This window comes from Nilaparvata lugens, chromosome 5, assembly GCF_014356525.2.
Source record: "Nilaparvata lugens isolate BPH chromosome 5, ASM1435652v1, whole genome shotgun sequence".
Classification (NCBI taxonomy): Eukaryota; Metazoa; Arthropoda; class Insecta; order Hemiptera; family Delphacidae; genus Nilaparvata; species Nilaparvata lugens.
The window spans coordinates 8,257,397-8,279,635 of NC_052508.1; the positions used below are offsets into that span (position 1 = coordinate 8,257,397).

The following is a 22,239-nucleotide window of genomic DNA, read 5'->3' on the forward strand; positions in this document are numbered from 1 at the left end:
ATTCTCATACAATTTAGGGTCGTGTCGTAGATTTGTGAATCACGCCTATTATATAACGTCTGCGTACAATCTCTGTGCATTTCCCCAAAACATAACCAAAATTTCATCTTTATCAATGAATTTAGGCTAATTTACGAATTCATTGAGGATGCAGCAATCTCTTTTCGTTCTAAGTACAGTATGACGCATCGATTTACATCTTTTGATTACACTAACCACTATCTATCTTGATAACAGTAATTTTTGAAGCTGAAAGATGGATGATAAGACTAAAGCTTTATTGAAGCTTTCAAAAAAACAAGGAAACAATTCTTGTGTTGACTGCGGTGTTGAAGGTAAGTAGTACAAACTAAACAATTTTCATTTTTAACCGTCAACAGTCTTATCGTTTAACAGTAGTCTGACTACACTTGAATTTTGAAACCTGGGCTAAAGTGCAACCGTTGAGCGACCGCTGTTATCTTTGTTATTATTGTAGATGTCGACTCAAATTTGTTTTTAATCCGTTTGTTTTATGCGCTGGCCTATTCTGATATAATTTAATTCAATTTTAATAATAGAAATAGCTGTAAGTGAACGAATAATTGACGATAAAAATAACCGAATGTTACCCCCATTGATGTAGGTAATGGATGAAGCAGAGTATATTAATAAAGGTATTATTATAGTTCTATAGCCAGTCTGCTGCGAACTATCTCCAAGGAGGCAGCATGTCTAGGTATTGTACGCATGTATCACCTCTTTGTAGCAGATCCTGGTTTTTCTTCATGTACATGGGTGAGCACTGTATGTAGACAGTAAGGATTCCACGATTCCTGAAGAGAGGCCGGCAATGATCCCTGAAGTCTGAGGACATTATATTCTCAGTATCCTTAAGGCTTTATTCTTTAGGAGCAGAACATCATGGACGGCTGGTGAATGTCTCCACAGTTAATGTGGCTCTGGAAAAGTGATGGCACACCATGATAAGACTGCTGTGGTCAAAAAGGTGTCTCAGTTTTCTCAGGAGGTATAATACCATTGAAAGTTACCTGTACACCTGTTGAACATGATGATTCCACCAACCTCCTGTCCATCCAGAACCCTAGCAGATTCACTGAATCTTCTGCAGCTGCTTGCCTCTTTAATAAGAAAACTAGGATGCTAGTTTTATCTTCATTGAGCTCCAATTTGCTAGCTAGAAACCATAGCTTGGCCTCCTCAATGAAACTGGCAGACCTTTCCCTCACCAGTTTTTGATGGTGGTGCCTCTGGATATCAAGGTGGTATCATCCGCAAAAAGTAATGACCCTGCCTGCTCGTGAAGTCGTTCATGAACAGCAGGAGGCCTATTTAATAGTGAGGTCCACGATATGATGGCAGCGGAAAAAGATAGGAGAAAAACGTTGCCGATCCTCACTGTCTTGTCAATGCCTTCTATAGACGGTAGCTGGTACAAGTTCATTGATGTAATAGTAACGGTTCATTCTCGTTTAAAGTAATCAATTATATTTTATTAAGCAAGAAATAATAATTTTATAATGAATTTCAATAATTAAGATGAAATATTTTGTTAATTATCAATTCTATATCGTTAAAAGACGATCTGGCAACAGAGCTAAGCGAGAAAGAGATAGCACTATCCGCTTTGTTGAATGATAGACACGGACAGCAATACCATTGCTAATCAAACTCTACCATTATAACGTGGACCTCACTATAGGAAATGAGAATGAACCGTTAATATTACATCAATAAACCTGTATCAGCTACCGTCTATAGAAGGCATTGACAAGATAGAGGATCGGCAACGTTGTTCTCCTATCTTTCTCCACTGCCATTATAACGTGAATCTCACTATAGGACTGACCCTTGTGGTACTCCATGCTCCACAGCTTTTAATTTTGAAGTGGCACCACTCATTTGGAGCACTTGCTTACTGCCTTCAAGGTAAGATGCCACTGTCCCAGGACTGCCAACTAGACCATGCATCTCTCAAGTTTTCCTATCAATATTTTGTAAGGGACGCAGTCAGAGGCTTTACTGATGTCACATAGTGTGAGTGCAAGGGAATCGCCAGCCACAAAAGCACTCTGTGCCGACATCCCATCTTAATCTTAGTTTAATATAGTTAAACTAATACAAACAAACATATAGTTCTGAGTTTAGTATTGAGCTACATCAATACTGATATTGTATTGAGTTTTTACTTTTTGACGCAATCCATTCAGCAAGCGCTGGTCAAAACCGATAACTTGTTTATTCATATATCTATATACAGAACCCCAAATAGCAACGCACTGAAATTTCTTCATAAAATTGAGATGCTTTTTGAAAAGATAAGAAATGACTCTAAAACAAAATATTTATTTATTGGAGGTGATTTCAATATTAATCTATTGGTGGATGATGGCATTAGCAAGGAATTCAGTCGTCTAATCCGATCTCATCAACTCAACAAACTAACTAACTAACTATTGTACCAAAAATTTATTAATTGCTCATTCTATTTTTTTTTTTTCTTATTTTGGATGATTCTCTCGAGATTTCCATCTTGCCTTTTATATTTTTTCTCATATTATTGATTCTGTTTTGTTAGTCTGACCGAACTCTTTGCCTTCGTCAGCTGTAGGAAGCTCTGACTGGCACTTCTGTTCAGAATCATGATGGAACGCCTCAAACTTTTGCGTACCAATTTTTCTTTCTTTTAATAATGTTTCGGCATTATTGATCATATTTTATTTTTCTTCAACTATGCTAAGGAAGCATATATAATTATTATCTAATGTCTGATTGAATTTTGTAATAACCCTGTTGGGTTTTTTATTTGCCGTACTTCAAATATTTCACATGGATTTTTAAAATACGAATTATGGATGAAGCCAATCTTAGAAACCGATTTTACTTCAACAAAATGATACTAGACTTTAAGGAAATACACCATGACATGAAACAAAGAATATAAGTATCAATTACAACAAGTTATTTTTCAATCTACGATCAGTGCGGTAAGCAGAACATTTCATTCAACATTTTGTCAGCAATCCAGCCAAGTCCATAGAATTTTATAATGAATTAACTTCGTATAGGCTATCTGCGTTTCTCTACACTTCATCAGAATCTTCATTATCTGGGGTTTTCATATAGACTTTGTTAATTATTCTAAATTGAAAAATTATGTAACTTATTTCTTTTAAAAGCTGTTATGAATATTTAAGTATATTTTGATTTCTTATTATAAAAAATATAAGATTCAATTGGACTTTGGTTATATTCTTTTCTTTCAACCAAGATTGCCAAAATCACTGGCCCTCATGACCAGCATAGCTTCCTATTGTGCTAAGCAGCTTTATTTGAGTAATCTCAAAAAAAGTTGGTTACATCATGGATAGAGACTAATGAATTAATGAATTGTGTTTTCCTCCACCTACTGTCTAAAGTACTTACTTTACTCCCTGAAACCTAATACTAAAGTGTCACTTTTTCGCTCTCGGTAGTAAAAAACAGAAAAACTCCCTAGGGAGTAAAAGTGACTCCATTTAAATAACATGGGGAGCATCTCTATTTTGAAACTTACATTGTAATAGGTTAGAAGGTCTAAGCTCAGATGAGAAAGCATAATAGAGGTGTCTGTCATTGAGTCAACTGAATTCAATACCACAACCAGAAATTTGATTAACTCATGAAATATATGTTGTATGATAATTATTATATTCTTAATATTAGTAGACGATAAAAATTTATACAATTTTTAAAATATTTTATTCTATTCAAAATACCAGCCAACAAATATTTTTGATCTGCAATTCAAATCTGAACCGCGTGATCTGGAATCAGCCATTTTTGGTAGCTGCTCAGCTGATATAATTGTTACAACTTTTGCCGATAGATAGCGCAATCGGCAGTGCCAATCAGACGACCGGTTTTTAGGTTTTAGATTTAGGTTATGTTGTTAGGAATCATTGTCACCAATACGTAAGTTATTAGAATGATTTCATTTGCAGTTTCTATAAAAAATGTAGATGGAGGGAAAATGTTGTGTACATCACGAGCGAAAAATACTTTTTCTCCCTCAGGAAAATTGCTGCCCTCGGCTTCGCCTCGGGCTTCAAACTTTTTCCCACAGGGAGAAAAAGTCATACTTTTCACTCTAGATATACAGATAACTATTTTAGTACTAAAGAACTTAATTTAAAAAGTACAATTAATCGAAGACATAGTTGAAAAACAATCAAACTCCACGCAAAATGAGGAGCTATGAATAATCATTGATGTGTTTTGCTTACAGATCCCGAGTATGCATCCTACAACATAGGCATTTTCATTTGCTCGAGATGTGCCATGATACACAAGGGTTTGGGCGCTCACATTTCCAAGGTCAAACACCTCAAACTGGACGAATGGGAGGACAGTCAAGTAGAGCGCATGCGCGAAGTCGGCAACATGGCCGCCAAACTCAAATACGAGCAGAGGGTGCCCAATTGCTACAGGAGGCCGAAACCGGGCGACCCACAGTAAGCAACATTCAGTCAATAAATAATGTCAATAATTTTATTCAATTCAACACAATATACATAAAAGAAATCAAAATACAAAAAATCACAATCAAAAATAAATCTATCTATATATATATATATAAAAGCGAAATGGCACTCACTCACTCACTCGCATAACTAAAAATCTACCGGACCAAAAATGTTCTTATTTGGTAGGTATGTTCAGTTGGCCCTTTAGAGGCGCACTAAGAAATCTTTTGGCAATATTTCAACTCTAAGGGTTGTTTTTAAGGGTTTAAAGTTCGTCTTTTAGCATGTATATTCTTCTTCTCCCAATCTCTTAATTAGAATTGAAATTTCCATATCATATGTTACTATAGAACTATAATCTAGATAGAGTACCTCTTCGAAACAGTTGTTAACTGGCAACTAAATTAATAATTTTGTCAGGTTGGCATTAAGTTGAGTTGATTTTGTTAGGTTGGCACCAAGTTGAAGATTTAAATGCATTTATCGCGGAAAAATTGATTGGACACTGCTACTTCAATCCTGGGAATATTATATTACTAGCCGTCAGGCTCGCTTCGCTCGCCATATCTGTTTAGCCAGACGTTTAGTCTGGACCCCCGACTGGATTGTCCTAATATAATATGATAAAAATGAAAAAATGCAGGCGAGCGAAGCGAGCCTGCTGATCTCATTCTTGGACGATCCAGTCGGGGGTCCAGGGGGCGGAGCCCCCTGGCTAGACGGATATGGCGAGCGAAGCGAGCCTGACGGCTAGTTTCTAATATAATTGACAGAGCGAAGTGAGGTCTAAGATTCAAGTCGACGGTTTGGCATTTCTCTTAATGTTTAAATGTTGCGCATTTACGGCGAAACGCGTTAATAGATTTTCATGAAATTTGACAGGTATGTTCCTTTTTTAATTGCGCGTCGACGTATATACAAGGTTTTTGGAAATTTTTCATTTCAAGGATAATATAAAAGGAAAAAGGAGTCTCCTTCATACGCCAATATTAGAGCGAAAATCAGCCTATAGAATTATTCATCATAAATCAGCTGACAAGTGATTACACAGATGTGTGGAGAAGCCAGTCTATTGCTGTACAGTATTTCTATAAGGTCTTTAGTTTCAATCAGGTACTTGTAGATGAGAATACTGCGTGAGGTCTACTGTTCACAGAACTACTAGTACAAAATAGGCTTCATTGTGGGGTGTGCTGAAAGGAAAGAAAGGAGGAAAAATACCTAGCCAACTATGGTTTCCCATGTAATAGCGTAGGCATGTTATTGACAATCATTAATCAGAAAACTCGGGATAAACGATTGGTTTTAACATAGATTAAATTAGTATGGAGGGGAATCCCTTGTGGAAAGGTTCAACCTCGCCTGAATATATCATTAAGGCCGTCAATGGGACTTACAACTGTCATACTTCAGCCGGGACCGACAGTTAATGTGCCCATCCGATAACACGGGAGTGACATGGTTAAAAACGTTTGGTAATGAGCGAGTTTGAACCCGGGATATCCAGGCTGCTAAGCAAACACAATTTTCTCTTCAGATACTTGAGGATTTGTGTATTTTCAGGTTTTGTAATGCAATTTGAAAGTTGTTTATTCAGGGTTAAATAAATGCGACGGGCCGCAGAAAACAATGGATGGACAGGTAAAAGTTCCAAAGACCCTTCAGTGGTCACCTTGTCATTGAATTTCTACATTTTCGTGGTCTATTGCACTCAGAGCAATATATTGGTGGACCAGTGTGGTTACTTGCAGGCACTTTCAGCTGTAAACCAGTGGTAGCATTTACAGTGATTGGATAAACACACACATTACAATAGATGACTAGTACAAATTTAGTCAATCGTTCGTGGTGTGTAAAGCCCACATCGAGTTTTGGACGTATATTTGTTAGCCGTCCTTATAAATTCTACGAGATTAAATGGGACTTGACAAACCCATGATACTCATCATATGTTTGCCAAGTTGTGTTCAATCTAATAGAATTTGAAAGGACAACAAAAAATCGTACATTCAATAAGTATCAGATTGTATGTAACCAAATTAGGAAATTGAGGAAGTTTTGGGCAATAGCCTGTTTTTTCTTTCCGATCCTTGTATTGTTTTTGCTTACCAAATAAATAAATAACTCAAGTTAGTCTGTATATAGCATGTGAGCAAGCTGACTTTCATCAAATGAAACATTGGGAATAATAAACAAATTACAAGTACTTGATCACTGATTTACATTTGATAATTGCAGAAAATACAAGTAATAGATAAGTTGGTGCTACCAGCTATAGAATTAAATGAAAAATACTAAGAAATTGTCAAAAAACCACAGATTTATTGCTACTTAGAAAGGCCGGTTTCGGTTATTACACCATGGTCAATCTCCGATGAACTGTTAAATTGTTAATCTCTGAGTTTATCAGAGATTGACAATGGTGTAATAACCGAAACCGATCTTTCTAAGTATCAATAAATCTGTGGTTTTTTGACAATTTCTTAGTCTTTTTCATTTAAGTTAATATGAATAATTACCACAATATCCGCTCTCTCTGATGAACTGTTAAATTGTTAATCTCTGAGTTTATCAGAGATTGACAATGGTGTAATAACCGAAACCGATCTTTCTAAGTATCAATAAATATGTGTTTTTTTGACAATTTCTTAGTCTTTTCCATTTAAGTTAATATGAATAATTACCACAATATCAACTTCTCAACTACACAAAAAGCTATAGAATTTCCTTCAATGAGGGGCCACTAATGAGGGTAATGAAGCGGAATCAGAGGACAATGAAGTATGCTAGTCGAGAGTTAGAGGATGCACCTTTTTGGAACAATAGCCCAGTGCACAGGTAGCGCGGCCCCGTCTCCTTTCTTTTACCCTTTATTTATTCATATGTGAATACAGAAATCATACAGATCATATTAATATAATTGGGATAGAACAACAGGCTTGGCCCTAAACTATTCTACTCCCAAATTTTTTGTAACTAGAAAATTTGAAATTTTTCCAGGTCCATCTTGGAAGAGTGGATCTGCGCCAAATATATGCGGGAAGAGTTTTCGCGTCCTGAGAGGCAGACTTTTCTTTCGGGAAACTTGGAAGGATTTCTGATGAAAAGAGGCAAAGAGGATGCCAGATACCATCCCCGCAAGTTCAGCCCTCTCAGAAGTGGAAGGCACACTCAAATATTATGTCAAGGAAGTGAGTTGAAGTCAATAATCAATAAGTATTATGTTAAAGAAGTGAGGTAAAATTAATAATCAATAAATATTATGTTAAAGAAGTGAGATGAAATCATTATTATTAAACGAAAATCCCAATTAAATGCTGTAAATCACCCCGAAGACTTCTGATTCTGCAAATATTGACAATAGGGTAAACAGCTAGATGGAAATTCGATGAGCGCTACTATACAAAACTCATTTTCCTCCACCTACTGGCTAAAGTACTTACTTTACTCCCTGAAACATAATACTAAAGTGTCACTTTTTCGCTCTCGGTAGTAAAAAACAGAAAAACTTCCTAGGGGAGTAAAAGTGACTCCATTTAAATAACATGGGAAGCATCTCTATTTTAAAAACTTACATTATAATAGGTTAGAAGGTCTAAGCTCAGATGAGAAAGCATAAAGAGGTGTCTGTCATTGAGTCAACTGAATTCAATACCACAACCAGAATTTGATCAACTCATGAAATATGTTTGTATGATATTATATTCTTAATATTAGTAGACAATAAAAATTTATACAATTTTTAAAATATCTTATTCTATTCAAAATACCAGCCAACAAATATTTTTGATCTGCAATTCAAATCTGAACCGCGTGATCTGGAGTCAGCCATTTTTGGTAAACACCCAGCTGATATAATTGTTACAACTTTAGCCGATAGATAGCGCAATCGGCAGTGCCAATCAGACAAGTTTAAAGTTTTAGATTTTAGGTTATGTTGTTAGGAAACATTGTCACCAATACGTAAGTTATTAAAATGATTTTATTTGCAGTTTCTATAAAAAAATGTAGATGGAGGAAAAATGTTGTGTACATCACGAGTGAAAAATACTTTTTCTCCCTTAGGAAAATTGTTGCCCTCGGCTTCGCCTCGGGCTTCAAACTTTTCCCTCAGGGAGAAAAAGTCGTACTTTTCACTCTAGATATACAAATAACTATTGTTACTGTAGCCCGGGAATCGAACTTTTTTAGCTGTTTACCCTGATGTCAATATTTGCAGTAACAGAAGTCTTCGGGGTGATTTACACCATTTAATTGGGATTTTCGTTTAATAATAATGATTCATTAATTAGCATTTGAACAAATTCAACTTCCAATTTAATTCCATCTGAGATGAAATTAATAATCAATAAATATTACGTCAAAGAAGTGAGTTGAAACATAGAGAAAAAATAGTATTAGAATGTATCCCATGGTATTGGTCGTTTATGCTCCAAATTTTAAGCCGATTTTTGTTAACTCAAGCCGATTACTGTAGACTAATGCCTACCATTACTGTTTTTGCCGGATGAGAGTGTAAGAACGGCCCAGTATGAGAGATTACCAGCGTCACCAAAAATAACTACTAGGACTATCAGCTTGAGTTAACAATGAAATTTGCAACATAAACGCCCTATACCATGGGATATCTTTGTATGCCATCTTTTATCTATGGCGTCACAAAAAAAACTGGACTATCAGCTTGAGCCAACATTGAAATTACAACATCTAGAAGCTAGAAATCCGAAGGTTCAAATTCAAATTATTTATTCGCATTTTCATTCGTTTACATTATTATTTACAACATGTAAAGAATTTTCGCATTGTCAGCACACACATTTCAAGGTTGACATAAATGATGACCTGACTTGATTTGTAGGTTAGGTATTTGCACAATGTCCTGCTACTAATTCAAATCAGATAATTTATTGCTAAAAAAGCATTTGAAGTGTTCTAAGAACGTCTATATCATTATCTTATATCAACAATGTGCCTAAAATCTACAAAGTGAGTCATATGTATGGGAACCCTCCAATAAGTTGGAGACTGTTGTAGAATAATACTGTAACTTTCAAGTTATTGGTTGAATACTCCACCTTTTGACATACAACTGAATTTCAACCCCTCATAAGGGGCTGACTTAGGGGTTGTAACTCGAATATTTCAAATGTAAACACCCATTGTGTGGTACATCATTTTAAAGGTCTTTTTAAAACAAGAAAGATGACATCAATAAAAATGTTCTATGATACTTGTATCCAAAATGGCGGTTGATTAAATTTTTATTTTATACTTGAAAACATCCTTCTTGTTTTAAAAAGGCCTTTCAAATGATTTACCACACAATGGGTGTTTACTTTTAATATATTTGAGTAAGTCACCCCGTTATGAGGGGTTGAAATTTAGTTGTACGTCAAAAGGTAGAGTATTCGACCAATAACTTATCCTGAAAGTTACAGTATTATATCTACAACAGTCTCCAACTTATTGGAGGGTTCCCATACATATGACTCACTCTATATAATCAATATAAATTCAGACACATTGTTAAATTAATTAATGATTAAATGATAAAGATATGTTTATCTATTTATTATAAATAAATATTTGCTAGAACATTTATTTGCTAGTCGAGCCACGAATTGTCAAAAAAGCTTGATGTTTTGCTTTCTCTATTTACTAATTTGATTGACATTTGTGTTTTATTACAGAAATATTATTTTCAAAGTCAAATTGTATTTAGAGGACAATTCATATAATTGTAATGTATTTTATGGCAAATAAATTGATTTTGATGTTGTAATGAATGAGCGTAATATTTCAGACAGGTGAGCCGAAAGCAGTGATCCAACTGAGCGACCTGAACGTGGCGTTTGCTCCGGCCAAACTGGGTCACGCCAACTCGTTGCAGCTGTCCTACGTGAAGGAGGGTGTCACACGGCACATATTCGTGTACCACGATGACCCACAAACCATCATCACTTGGTACACAGCCATAAGATGCGCCAAGCTCCACACCTTGCAAGTCGCTTATCCGTCTGCTAACGAGGAGGAGGTCAGTACACACTATATCCATATATACTATAGTGAGGTCCACGTTATAATGGCAGTGGAGAAAGATAGGAGAACACCATTGCCGATTCTCACTGTCTTGTCAATGCCTTCTATAGACGGTAGCTTATACAGGTCTATTGATTAATAAAAACAATATAAACACTTGTAGTACCCTTTTATTCTTCTTCTTCTTTGGCTGTGCCTTATCCCATTCAAATGGGGTCGGCATTCCTTTCTCTTAGTCTGCCTCTCCACAAAGCCCTATCCAATGCTTCCTCTCTCCTCCAACCACTCTCCCGCAAGTCAGCCGCTATTCTATCTCCCCACCTCATCCTAGGTCTACCTCGTCCTCTCACACCATCCAAAACCAAATCCTGCACTCTTCGTCCAACATAATCCTCCTCCCGTCGCTGTACATGCCCAAACCACCTCATCCTTGTCTCCTGAATTTTCTTGTAGTACCCTTTTATTGAAAACTTAGAACTATTTTAACAACTAGTTTCGATCAATTTAACTTGAAAATGACCAATGACAAAACTAATCGTTGAAATATTTTCAAGTTTTCAATAAAAGGGTACTACAAGTTTTTATATTGTATTTATCAATTTGAATAAAGTAGCCATATAAGTGAAGTGATTTTAGGTTTATTGATGTAATATTAACTGTTCATACTCGTTTAAAATAATAAATTAGCCTGTATTTTATCAAGCAAAAATTATATTTTTCAATTTCATAATGAATTTTCATAATTAAGATGAAATATTTTGTTAATTATTATAATTAATTCTACATTGTTAAAAGATGATCTGTCAACAAAGTAAAGCGAGAAAGAAATAGCGCTATCCGTTTTGTTGAATGATAGACAAGGATAGCAATACCATTGCTAATCAAACACTGTCATTATAACGTGGACCTCACTATATTTATATTATATTCATCTAGCCTATAATTTCATCTACTTGAAAGTTTGATTACAAAGGATTAATAGAACCTTTATATTATTTTATCTCAGACACAACTAGTTTTACCTCATCAACAAGTGTCAAAAATAAGATAATGGGATAAATACTCGAAACTATGGTGAGGTCCACGTTATAATGGCAGTATTTGATTAAAATTGTGTTGCCATCCTTGTCTATCATTCCACAAAGCAGATAGTGCTATCCCTTTCCGCCTCCACATCATTCCCAGATCGTTGTTCAACAATGTAAATATATAATTATTGACAAAATATTTAATCTCTGTTAAGAAAATCTATTATTAAATCATTGAAAAATATAATTCCTGACGAATAAAATATAATTGATGATTGTAAACAAAAATGAACAGTTAATATTACATCAGATATACCGGTATGAGCTGTCCTCTACAGAAGGCTTTGGCAAGGTAGAGAACATCAAGCCGATGTCTTGTCAACTCCATCCGATTACTGTCGACTTCTGTCTATTATTAGTGTTGTTGGGGTGAGAGTGTAAAGTATAAGAGACTAAGGTGGACCGTCCGAACTAGCATTGGCCGAAAACTACTGAACGCGACCGAACGAACCCCCAACAAAGAAAGGAACAACAAGGCTCGTCCGTGCACGGCCGCTTCCGGTCGATCAATTTTTCGATCCGAATTGAATGTGATTTTCCGGCTCTATTCGGCCGAACTAACTAGTCGAACTGAGACAACAAAGTGTTCCTAACCTAAAAATTTTTCACAGTCTTGTTTGTTTTTTTCAAGTTGTTCTGTTTTATAGAGTTGTAACTATGGACAATGAAAAGTTGATAAGTTTGGTTCAAGAGCATGTTCCATCGTGGGATATGCGAGACAAAAGATATCATCGTCGTGATGTACAAGGGAATCTGTAAACAAAGATTGCTTGATAATGAATAACTAATTTAGTTGATATTTGTTGAAGGTAAGATTATTGTAATGAATAACTAATTTAGTGGATATTTGTTTATTCAATTTTCAAAATTTCAATATAATCATTGTTTATGGAAAATTTTGGTGGCTATGATAGTAGTTAATTCAATAATTGGCAACTAGACTGACGTAAACGGTTCCAATGGACGACCATATTCGGCCGAATTAACGGCCGGCAGATTCGTCCGATCCAATGGCCGAACGGATCGGTTGAATACGGTTCCAATGGACGGTTACCCTAACAGCGTCACGAAAAATAACTACAATGACTATTGGCTTGAGTTTACAGTCAAATTTGGAACATAAACGCCCTACACCATGGGATATATTTTTTTGCTATCTTCTCTCTATGATAATACTCTCATATTACTTATTTACCGCGCTTAGTAAAGCTTTGAACTAATATTTATTTATTGGATAGAGCAAACAATATAATAGGAAAGAAAAAACAGGCTATTGCCCAAAACTTTTTATATTTCTTAATTTTGTTTCAATTAGTCCAAATATTTATTTATTTACTAGTAGTTCTGTGGACAGTAGACCTCACGCAGTATTCTCATCCACAAGTACCTGATTGAAACTATAGATCTTATGAAAATACAGCAATAGACTGGCTTCTTCACACATCTGTGTAATCACTTGTCAGCTGATTTATGATGAATAATTCTTAGTCTGATTTTTACTCTAATATTAGCGTATGAAGGAGGCTCCTTTTTCCTTCTATATTATCCTTGAAATGCCAAATTTCCAAAAACCTTGTACATACGTCGACGCGCAATTAAAAAAGGAACATACCTGTCAAATTTCATGAAAATCTATTACCGCGTTTCGCCGTAAATGCACAACATATAAACATCAAGAGAAATGCCAAACCGTCGACTTGAATCTTAGACCTCACTTCGCTCGGTCAATTAGAGCAAATAATACGATAGTCGGAAAAGAAAAAAACAGGCTATTGCCCAAAACTTCTTCAATTTCCTAATTTTGTCTTAAATTTTATATGAATATATCAAATTATATATTCATATTAAAATATGAAACAAGTGAACATTGTATTGTTGTTTGTTTCAGCTGTTGGAATGTCTTTGCCAAGATTTTACATGTGAAGGATGGCTGTGGAAAACCGGCCCAAAGCCCAGCGACTCGTTCAGGAAAAGGTGGTTCACGTTGGACCATCGCAAACTTATGTACCATGAAAATCCTCTCGTAAGTACATGTTCACATACTGCTACAGTAGTACGTGTTGCATGTAATATGACTTGTGTTATAGAGAAAATATATCATAAGAGATATCCCAGTGTATATGTGGCATTTATCTTTATGTTCCATATTTCACTCTCAACTCAAGCCTATAGTCCTATAGTGAGGTCCACGTTATAATGGCAGTGGATAAAGATAGAAGAATAGCGATGCCGATTCTCCGCATTAATTAATTATATTTCTACACTGTCAAGAACATAATTGACATCGTTGTGGACCTTGAAAAGGATAGTACCACCGGCTATGTCGAATGATAGACAAGGATAGCAAAACCAAAGTTGATCAAATACTGTCATAGTAGTTCTTCTTGGTTGAGCCATGTGAAGCTGGTATAGTGAGGTCCACGTTATAATGGCAGTGGAGAAAGATAGGAGAACAACGTTGCGGATCCTCTGTCTTGCCAATGCCTTCTATAGACGGTAGCTGATACACGTTTATTGATGTTCATCCTCGTTTAAAATAATCAATTATATTTTATTATGCAAGAAATTATATTTCTGAATAATTTCATAACTGACCGAGCGAAGTGAGGTCTAAGATTCAAGTCGATGGTTTGGCATTTCTCTTAATGTTTAAATGTTTTTATGTTACGCATTTACGGCGAAACGCGGTAATAGATTTTCATGAAATTTGACAGGGTATGTTCCTTTTTTAATTGCGCGTCGACGTATATACAAGGTTTTTGGAAATTTTGCATTTCAAGGATAATATAAAAGGAAAAAGGAGCCTCCTTCATACGTCAATATTACCGTAAAAATCAGACTATAGAAAATTATTCATCATAAATCAGCTGTCTAGTGGACTATAATACTACCCGTTCAAAAACATCGAACATCTTGAAAATTTATCTTTCCATCAACGTTAGTAGACAGTTGACTATAATACTACCCGTTCAAAAACATCGAACATCTTGAAAATTGTATCCTTCCATCAACGTTGTAGACAGTTGCAGCCAGACCTGATAACAGCGCTCACACTCACATTCCGGGACGACACGTCACGGTACGATAGGACAGAAAGCTCTATATTTATTTAGGATTTTTTCTAGACATTTTAAATTGATAAATTATTTATTAATTTTTGAGAAAACACAACAACAGGTCAATGTAACATACTGAGCGCGAGGTCTACTGTTCACAGAACTACTAGTGAATTTTCATAATTAAGATGCAATATTTTGTTAATATTGTTGAATGATAGAGAAGGATAGCAATACCATTGCTAATTAACACTAACATTATAACGTGGACCTCACTATAGTCTGTCATACTGTGCCGTTCTTATACTGTCACCCAAATTACACAGTATTCATAGACAGTAGTCGGCTTGAGTTGACAAAAAATCGGCTTGAAATTTAGAACATTAACGACCTATACCATGGGATATCGTCTTATGCTATCTTTTCTCTATGCTTATAATACACACCTATATATCATTCATATTCTAGTAGAATAGACACCATGTTGTGTGATTCAATAAGGAATTGTAACTTAAATCTTTTATTTATTAAAATAATGTACTGCACTTCGATTGCAGTGGATCAATTAGCCACCTGAAATACAGAATAAATAAAGGTTTTTAGGGGTTTTTAATTTTTAAATCATTCAGCAGACGGCAGGATAACCGGTCATCCGGATAGGCTTTCAAGAGTCATCTATCTCATTGGACGTCTGAAGCAATGTGTGACTCCACATAGTGTGAGAATAGCTTACTTTGTTGTTTTTCCAGTCCCTTATTAAATACTGTCTTCTTGTATGGGGCAATTCTCCGAGGGTTGCAGAAATATTCTCCGAGGTTGCAAAAGAAAGTTGTTAGAATTAGTAATGCTTCAGGTCCCTTGAATCACTGTAAGTCTATATTTATAAAATTATATATTAATACTGTCATCAATCTCTAGCATCTTTGAATTTGCTGCTTACTCTTTAAAGAAATTACCAGAAACAACTCTTAATGAACATGATTGTCCACTCACTCAGCACACGTAATAGGTGTAAAATGAATTTTCAATATTGCAGATTAAGTAAATCTCTTAATAGTCACTGTATAATGTAAAAAAGCTGGTTTGGCGCACTCACACAACTTTCCTTGCCGTTATGAAAATTGATCACCTGACGCTATTGTTCACGCGCATCTCAAGTCTACTATTCAAAGATCTGAGCCAGCTGGTGACAGGACAATAACGCTGGAGACATACGAAGTCTGCTATCTCTTCATTATGAATAGAATCAACAGTTGCCAACAGTTTGCAATTGAATAATCACATTTTCTCGAATTTCGAGCTTATTTTCAATTTTAGTTGAAAATGTTAGGTACTGAGATTTAATTTGTAGAGATTTTCATGATCAATCTTTTCCACTTGAATTTTTTAGTTTAAATTGTATCTGAAGCCTGATAATTGGGAATCTAAAATCAAACTTTGCATAGATGGGGCGGAGCTCCTGAAATTTTTACAGATATAAGACTTATGGCAGTTGATAGAGCCTATCAATGACTATTCAAGGTATAAATTTGATCAAAATCGTTGGAGCCGTTTTTGAGAAAATCGCGAAAAAACCTGTTTTTGACAACATTTTCGCCATTTTAGCCGCCATCTTGAATTGCATTTGATCGAAATTGTTCGTGTCGGATCCTTATAGTGTAAGGACCTTAAGTTTCAAATTTCAAGTCATTCCGTTAATTGGGAGATGAGATATCGTGTACACAGACGCACACAGACCAATACCCAAAAAACCACTTTTTTGGACTCAGGGGACCTTGACACGTTGTCTCTAACGTTTGGGTATCTTAATTTTTTTCGGAAAGCAATACTTTCCTTACCTATGGTAATAGGGCAAGGAAAGTAAAAATGAGTGTTTGATTCATCTTCTTGTCGGAGATTAGAGTGTTATGAATATTATAGTATTATGTAACAGTCAGGTACTGTTTATTTATTTTAATGTACATTTGTTGACGTTGTCTCTTGCCTTCGTGGCCTACTGACAAAAAATAACATTATTATTATTATTGGTGATGAGAAGATTCCTGTATCTGGTGTTGTGGTTTCTGGATTGAAATGTTGTTCGGTTCTTGTGTAATCTACATGTAAAGCTGTCTTGGATCCATCACGTCAAATTCATTGAATAGCTGGTCTGATGAATAGCGTGGAGGCTTCTGGTTGATGACCCTCATGATCAGCTTCTGTACCCTGAGGAGCGGTTCGAGCTTTAAGGTGCGTACAGATATACGCGCCGCGAACATGAGCAATTCACTTTTAATCAGCTGATGCCAAGCTTTTTATATCTGTATCTTACCGTTTCTGTAATAATACAGATATAGTCAGCTGATTAAAAATTAATTGCTCATGTTCGCGGCGCGTATATCTGTACGCACCTTAATATTCAATCTGATTATGTATGTTTATTATTGAAATTACTCCTGCATTTGTTTGTGTCTAGGACGCATACCCGCGCGGCGAGATCTTCCTGGGTCACATGATGTCGGGCTACAGTTGTCGCGTGGGTGTGCCCGCGGGTGTGTGCGACGAGCCAGGCTTCACGTTCACACTGCGCACGCCCCAGCGCTGGTACTACCTGTCGGCGGCCACGGCAGAGTTGCGCGACCACTGGATTCAGTGCATCGATGCCGTCATCGATGTGCCGTTGACGGCCCACGACAAAATCAGTGAGTCCAGTTATTGCAATATATTGAACATCTAGTGACGAAGCTGTGTGTCATTTAATAATCTATGTAATAAGAGAGAATAGTTTGTTCGCATCAAAACATGTCAACTTGTGGATTGCATACCGGGAAAACGGTGATGATTTAGATCTCCAAATTTTGCACATAGATTCTTAAAACATCAGTCTCGTGCACCTCGAAGCCCAAATTCCAATTTTCCTTCTAGATTTTTTAGAATAAATTGATGATCAAATTTCATCCATGGGAAATGAATACATATCATATTATGTTAATATAGAACTATAATTTAGAGAGACTACCTCTTTGAAACAGATGGTTAAAATTGGCAACTAAATTATTGGCAAAAATTGGCAACTAAAAATTGGCAACCTGTCCAATTTTGTCATGTTGGCATATTAAGTTGAGGAAGATTTCTAAAAAAGATTTGAGTTCTGTCACTTGATTATGTTAGTACAAAGTTGAAGAACTATACTATAATAAAATCTATACTATAATAAAGAAAAGAACTGGCTTATACACGTACGGAATAGGAAAATTATGATGATGCACTATCACGTCTAAACTACTGGACTGAAATTAACTAGAAATTTGGCATATAGATTCTTAATTGGGAATGGTTCTAGGCTTACTTCAAACTCTTCAAGATTCCACTCGGTCAAGTTTTCAGTTTGTCAAGATTTGAAATGGACCCTTGCGGAGCACGGGTTACCTGCTAGTAATAGCAGGTAATAGCTAGTAATAGAGATATGCTCTGCATATCATTAACATTCCATCAAATTTTTGAAGAGAAGTAGTACAGACTCAGCCTGGTTTTTCCTCCAGTCATAATAATTATGATATATACTATGATTATAGTGTTTTGTGCAATAAATAAATGAATAAATAAATAAATTTCGTTATATCGATTTTCAAGATATATTTGTATCGAAAGCAATGTGTATCGGTAAAGAAATATCGATGTATTGAACCCAGAATATTAATATAATAGGACAATACAAAATATGTTCAAGTTTGAAACGACTTTTGAAATAATTGAATTATTAATGTATTGATTCTCATTTCACTGTCTGTTTGTTTTCAGTGGCCAATCGCCTAACGAGGAGTAAAAAATTTGGAAACATTTTCTCAAGATAGTAATTAATAGTGAAGGACACGACTTTCGATCAAAGCAATAAAATCAAAACAATGTGCCATAGGGTAAGTTTTTAGTCATTCATTCAAAAAATAAATACCTTTTTTAGTGTTCGATTTGATCAATTTAACTAATAATTCCATTTGATCACAGAAACTAGAAGCGAATATGAATTTGGAATAGTTGGGTTGTCACTTTTGTCATAACATTCTATCGACCAAGGTCAACTCGTGGTTAGCGGATCATATTATGTGTCTTGACTTTTTACTTTCCTTGCCCTATTACCATAGGTAAGGAAAGTATTGCTTTTCAAAAAAAATTAAGGTACCTCAATTTCAAGTTTTCCATACGTTTCCCTGAGTCCAAAAACATGATTTTTGGGTGTTGGTCTGTGTGTGTGTGTGTGTGTGTGTGTGTGTGTGTGTGTGTGTGTGTGTGTGTGTGTCTGTATGTCTGTGAACACGATAACTCCATTCCTAATCAACCGAATGACTTGAAATTTTAAACTTAAGGTCCTTATACCATGAGGATTCGACAATAAGACATTCAATAAAATTGAATTCAAAATGGCGGAAGAAATGGCCGATAATTACTGAAAAACCATGTTTTTCACGGTTTTCTCGAAAACGGATCCAACGATTTTCTTCAAATTTTTACCATGGATAGCTATTTATTTATAAGCCCTATCAACTGGCATGAGTCTCATTTCTGGGAAAATTGCAGGAGCTCCGTAATATTCTTGAGAAAAATGGCGGATAATCACTAAAAAACCATGTTATTCACGGTTTTCTCGAAAACGGCTCCAACGATTTTCTTCAAATTTATACCATGGATAGCTATTTATAAGCCCTATCAACTGACATGAGTCTCATTCCTGGGAAAATTGCAGGAGCTCCGTAATATTCTTGAGAAAAATGGCGGATAATTAATAAAAAAACATGTTTTTCACGATTTTCTCAAAAATCACTTGACCGATTATTTTCAAATTCATACCCTGTATAGTTATTTATCAGCTCTATCAACTGGAATGAGTCTCCTCTCTGGGAAACTAATGGGGGGTCCACCCCATCCTTGAGAAATGGACTTTATAGCCTCGTTCTCGTGCAGGTAGGTAGGTAGACTAGAGCAGTTCATAAAAAGAACACAGTCATAGTCGAGATATTTCATGTGTAGAACAGCTGTTTTGACGACTTTTGAAAAAATCATCGAATTTCACAATTTACACAAAGGAAAAAATCTGGTGTGGCGCACTCACACAACTTTCCTTGCCGTTATGAAAATTGATAAACTGACGCTAGTGTTCCCGCGCATCTAAATTAGTCTTCTATTCGAAGATCTAAGCCAGCTGGTGACAGGACAATAACGCTGAAGACACATGAAGTCTGCTATCTGTTCAGTGAAAGATTTAATAGAATCAACACTTGCCAACAGTTTGCAAATTGAATAATCTTATTTTCTCGAACTTCGAGCTTATTTCCAATTTTATGTGAAAATGTTACTGGACATTATTTGTATAGATTCTCATGCCCAATCTTTTTCACTTGGATTTTTTTGTTTTAATTGTATCCGAAGCCTGATAATTGGGAATCTAAAATCAAACTTTGCATAGATGGGGCGTAGCTCCTGGAATTTTCACAGATATGGGACTAGTGGCAGTTGATAGAGCTTATCAATGACTTTTTTAGGTATAAATTTGATCAAAATCGTTGGAGCCGTTTTCGAGAAAATCGCGAAAAACCCTGTTTTTGAAAACATTTTCGTCATTTTAGCCGCCATCTTGAATTGCATTTGATCGAAATTATTCGTGTCGGATCCTTATAGGGGAAGGACCTTAAGTTCCAAATTTCAAGTCATTCCGTTGATTGAGAGACGAGATATCGTGTATACAAACGCACATACACTCATACACACACACACACCACACACACACACACACACACACACACATACAGACCAATACCCAAAAACCACTTTTTTGGACTCAGGGGACCTTGAAACGTATAGAAATATAGAAATTGGGGTACCTTAATTTTTTTCGGAAAGCAATACTTTCCTTACCTATGGTAATAGGGCAAGGAAAGTAAAAGTACTCTGAAAACAATTATATAGACACATATATAGAAGTCTGATCGTAGTTTCAAATATGTTGCCGCCAATCGTCATTATGTTATTCCCCTAAAGTATTCTCGTTTGATAATGGGGCTTACAGTTCAACGAGCAAGGAAAGTTGTGTGAGTGTACCACACCAGATTTTTACTTTAGAGCTACTGTTGAATATAAATTAATAAAAATAGAAATCTAAGTACTCTTTTAGAAATTCACACTTGAACAATTTTAAATCGGTACTTGGATTTCTATTTTTATTTGAGTCTTGATTTTTATGTATGTATGACAGTTTTATTTAACAAATTAATATATAAATCTTTTCAATTTCAGATATTCTACTATGATCTACTACGTTAATTTGTTAGTATTTAGAACTACAGTGGTTACTGAGAAGAATTTAATAATTACATTAATTATAATTATTATATGACAGGCTGCTCACTGATGTATATATTGTAGAAAATCTCATATAAATAAAAATTCGACTTATATTTACAATATAGTGCCGGTTGCATAAAAGCCGATTAGTTTAATTAGATTAATTTCACAAGAAACAATCAGAGAAGCTTTCTTTCCGAAAAAGCCTACACTGATTGGGTTTCAAGAAATTAATTATTATAAAAATTTAACCGGCTTTTGTGCAACCGGGCCATTGTCTTCAAGATCTATAATCTATCACTGACCACGATTTTATTGATATTCGAAAGCAAAATGTTCTTAGTATCTGACTTTATTGACTCTTGTAATGTAGTCGATTATTTGACAGGAATTTTCACCGTCGTCGACATTTTTAATTTTTAAACAATGGATACTCTCGGATTGTGAAAATTCATGTCAAATAATAAATAAATAATAGATAAATAATTTTATTCATGGAGGCAACATTAATACATAATGTTGGAGGCAACATAATCGGATACATTAAACTCTCAAGACACTTTTCAAAAAAGTTTTTGCATTTCTGTGAGCAAACTCTTCAATTTAATGTAACATTGAATCAATGTTGATTTAATTCAAGTATATTTGTATTAATTGAAAGATCTTACAACTAAACTTGCCAGTAACTTTTTATATATTAGACTGTAAGAGCAACTATATGGGCCGGTTTCCGAGCTCGGGATTTAGCTAAGTCCTAGACTTTAAACAGCTGGAGTCAAAAAATTGGTTTTCCAAAACGGGGCGTAGTCGAAGTCATTGTCACGTTTGAATTAAATTTCGAAAAACTAGAAAATTGAACACAAAATAAAATAGTGTAAAGTTTCAGCTATTTTGAATTATTTAGGAATGTCTAATTTCGTCAAGGAAAAACGTTTCCAATTTATAGAAATGAGAAAATAAAAACTACGACTACTGTTATAAAAGCTGCGACTACGCCCCGTTTTGGAAAGCCAATTTTCTGACTCCAGCTGTTGAAAATCTAGGACTTAGCTAAATCCCGAGCTCGGAAAACGGCCCCTCTATGTTCGAGCAATATTGATCAAAATAAAGCAATGTATTGAATAATTTATAGGACTGACATGAAATAATCCATATTTTTATTGAGAACGGAATTTGTAATCAATTCATTCAATATGTTTCGAGATTGAGTGGTGGAGAGGACTTACTCTGCCTAAT

At 35.3% G+C, this 22,239-nt stretch overlaps 1 protein-coding gene across 1 annotated transcript; it reads left to right on the forward strand.

Annotated features, from left to right (window-relative positions):
• Nucleotides 1–23: 23 nt before the first annotated feature.
• LOC111058441 (arf-GAP with dual PH domain-containing protein 1) lies at nucleotides 24–21,846 on the forward strand. Its single transcript, XM_039429854.1, is given in 9 exon segments — nucleotides 24–335; nucleotides 4,268–4,493; nucleotides 7,506–7,653; nucleotides 7,655–7,696; nucleotides 10,309–10,539; nucleotides 13,521–13,655; nucleotides 17,144–17,369; nucleotides 18,469–18,584; nucleotides 20,956–21,846. Coding segments are annotated over 8 exon segments (1,140 nt in total). The 5' UTR covers nucleotides 24–256; the 3' UTR covers nucleotides 18,522–18,584; nucleotides 20,956–21,846.
• Nucleotides 21,847–22,239: the final 393 nt, after the last annotated feature.